General features: G+C 41.8%; 1 protein-coding gene across 1 annotated transcript in view; it reads left to right on the top strand.

Moving 5' to 3' along the window:
• Nucleotides 1-191: 191 nt before the first annotated feature.
• The window catches only part of LOC106013429 (epidermal growth factor-like protein 7), a gene marked incomplete in the record, with an annotated part of 47,026 nt that continues 45,991 nt past the window's right edge, over nt 192-1,226 (top strand). Inside the window, 1 exon segment of the mRNA XM_035972871.1 lies at nt 192-1,226. Within this exon segment, the coding sequence (XP_035828764.1) occupies nt 1,129-1,226 (98 nt within the window).

Below are 1,226 nucleotides of genomic sequence, written 5' to 3'. Positions count from 1 at the left end.
GCCCCTCTCCCCCTCCTCTCACCCTCTTTCTCTCTGGTCTGTGTTGATTATGGCGAGAAGCGATTTTTATTTCTCTGTTTCATCTGATTTTGTTCCTTTATCTTTTTTTTTCTTTTTAGTTGAAAAAGCAATGTAGCGAATACTCATACTTTTTTCTAACTTTCCGTGTTCTTTTTTTTCTTACCAGGTCTTTTCCTGACTTCGCTGAAACAAGTGTTTTTCGATTCACAAATTCAGTCTTCAAACGAAACTTGGCCACTGTGGTAGAGAGATTGACGAGCCAGTCTTGACGTGTCAGGGGCTCATTGAAATAAAACGGAGGCGGAAGCGGAAATACAGCAGCTGTGTTTCTTCAAAGTCGGAGCTCTTCAACGTCAGAGTCAACAACCGCTGTCTGAGAGGGACAGTAGGGGAAAGTTATATAATTCTCTGGTTGGCCTATATCTGCGGACAAAGGTCGCTGGCGTGCATTTAGATACACACACACACAAACACGTGAGCACTTACAGACACACACATACACACACACACAAACACACAAGTGGACGAGAAAAAACGTACATAGAGGTATCGTATTGCCATGCAGGCATAGACCACACACCGACATTTGACACATCAAATAGAGACAAGTTCCTCTCAGTGAGAACTAATTCTTCTACGAGGGAATACAATGTATGCCGTTTGCTAAGACAATTTACACTCGATTTTACGCGCTCCTTCAGGGAATTCTCAGCAACGGCCTGTCTCGATACGTAATATATAAATAGTATCATCAACAACAAAAACGAGATAGAAACCTCAAATCAGCGGTAACTTGAGTAAAACAAACTGATTATTAGAATCATAATATTGGTCTCATTATTGAAAGCAATAAGACAGGAATACTTGTACATTTTGTCTACTGTTGTGTTGAGACTGTCCCCGGATCTAAATACATTGTTTCTCGCTGAAAAACTGTTGGCTCCTTATTGTTGTTTGGTGGTTTTTGCGTGATTCTGGACTACCCTGCAACATTTCCGGAAATACTGACAACTCAAGAGTGATATCTTCATCCACTAGCCACTCGGCTTGCTTGAGAACCCGAACGCGTTGTCAAGACCAGTGCAGTTATATTGATAGCTAATTAGTATGCAGGCCGCTAAGATGGCTGTAATAGTGCAAAGTGCTATTTTCGTGATGACGTCATTGATTCTTGTGTTCGTGGCGGGAAAAGAACGACAACAGCC

The sequence above is a fragment of the Aplysia californica genome, unplaced genomic scaffold, assembly GCF_000002075.1.
Source record: "Aplysia californica isolate F4 #8 unplaced genomic scaffold, AplCal3.0 scaffold00883, whole genome shotgun sequence".
Lineage (NCBI taxonomy): Eukaryota > Metazoa > Mollusca > Gastropoda > Aplysiida > Aplysiidae > Aplysia > Aplysia californica.
This window is presented reverse-complemented; position numbering and strand designations above follow the sequence as displayed.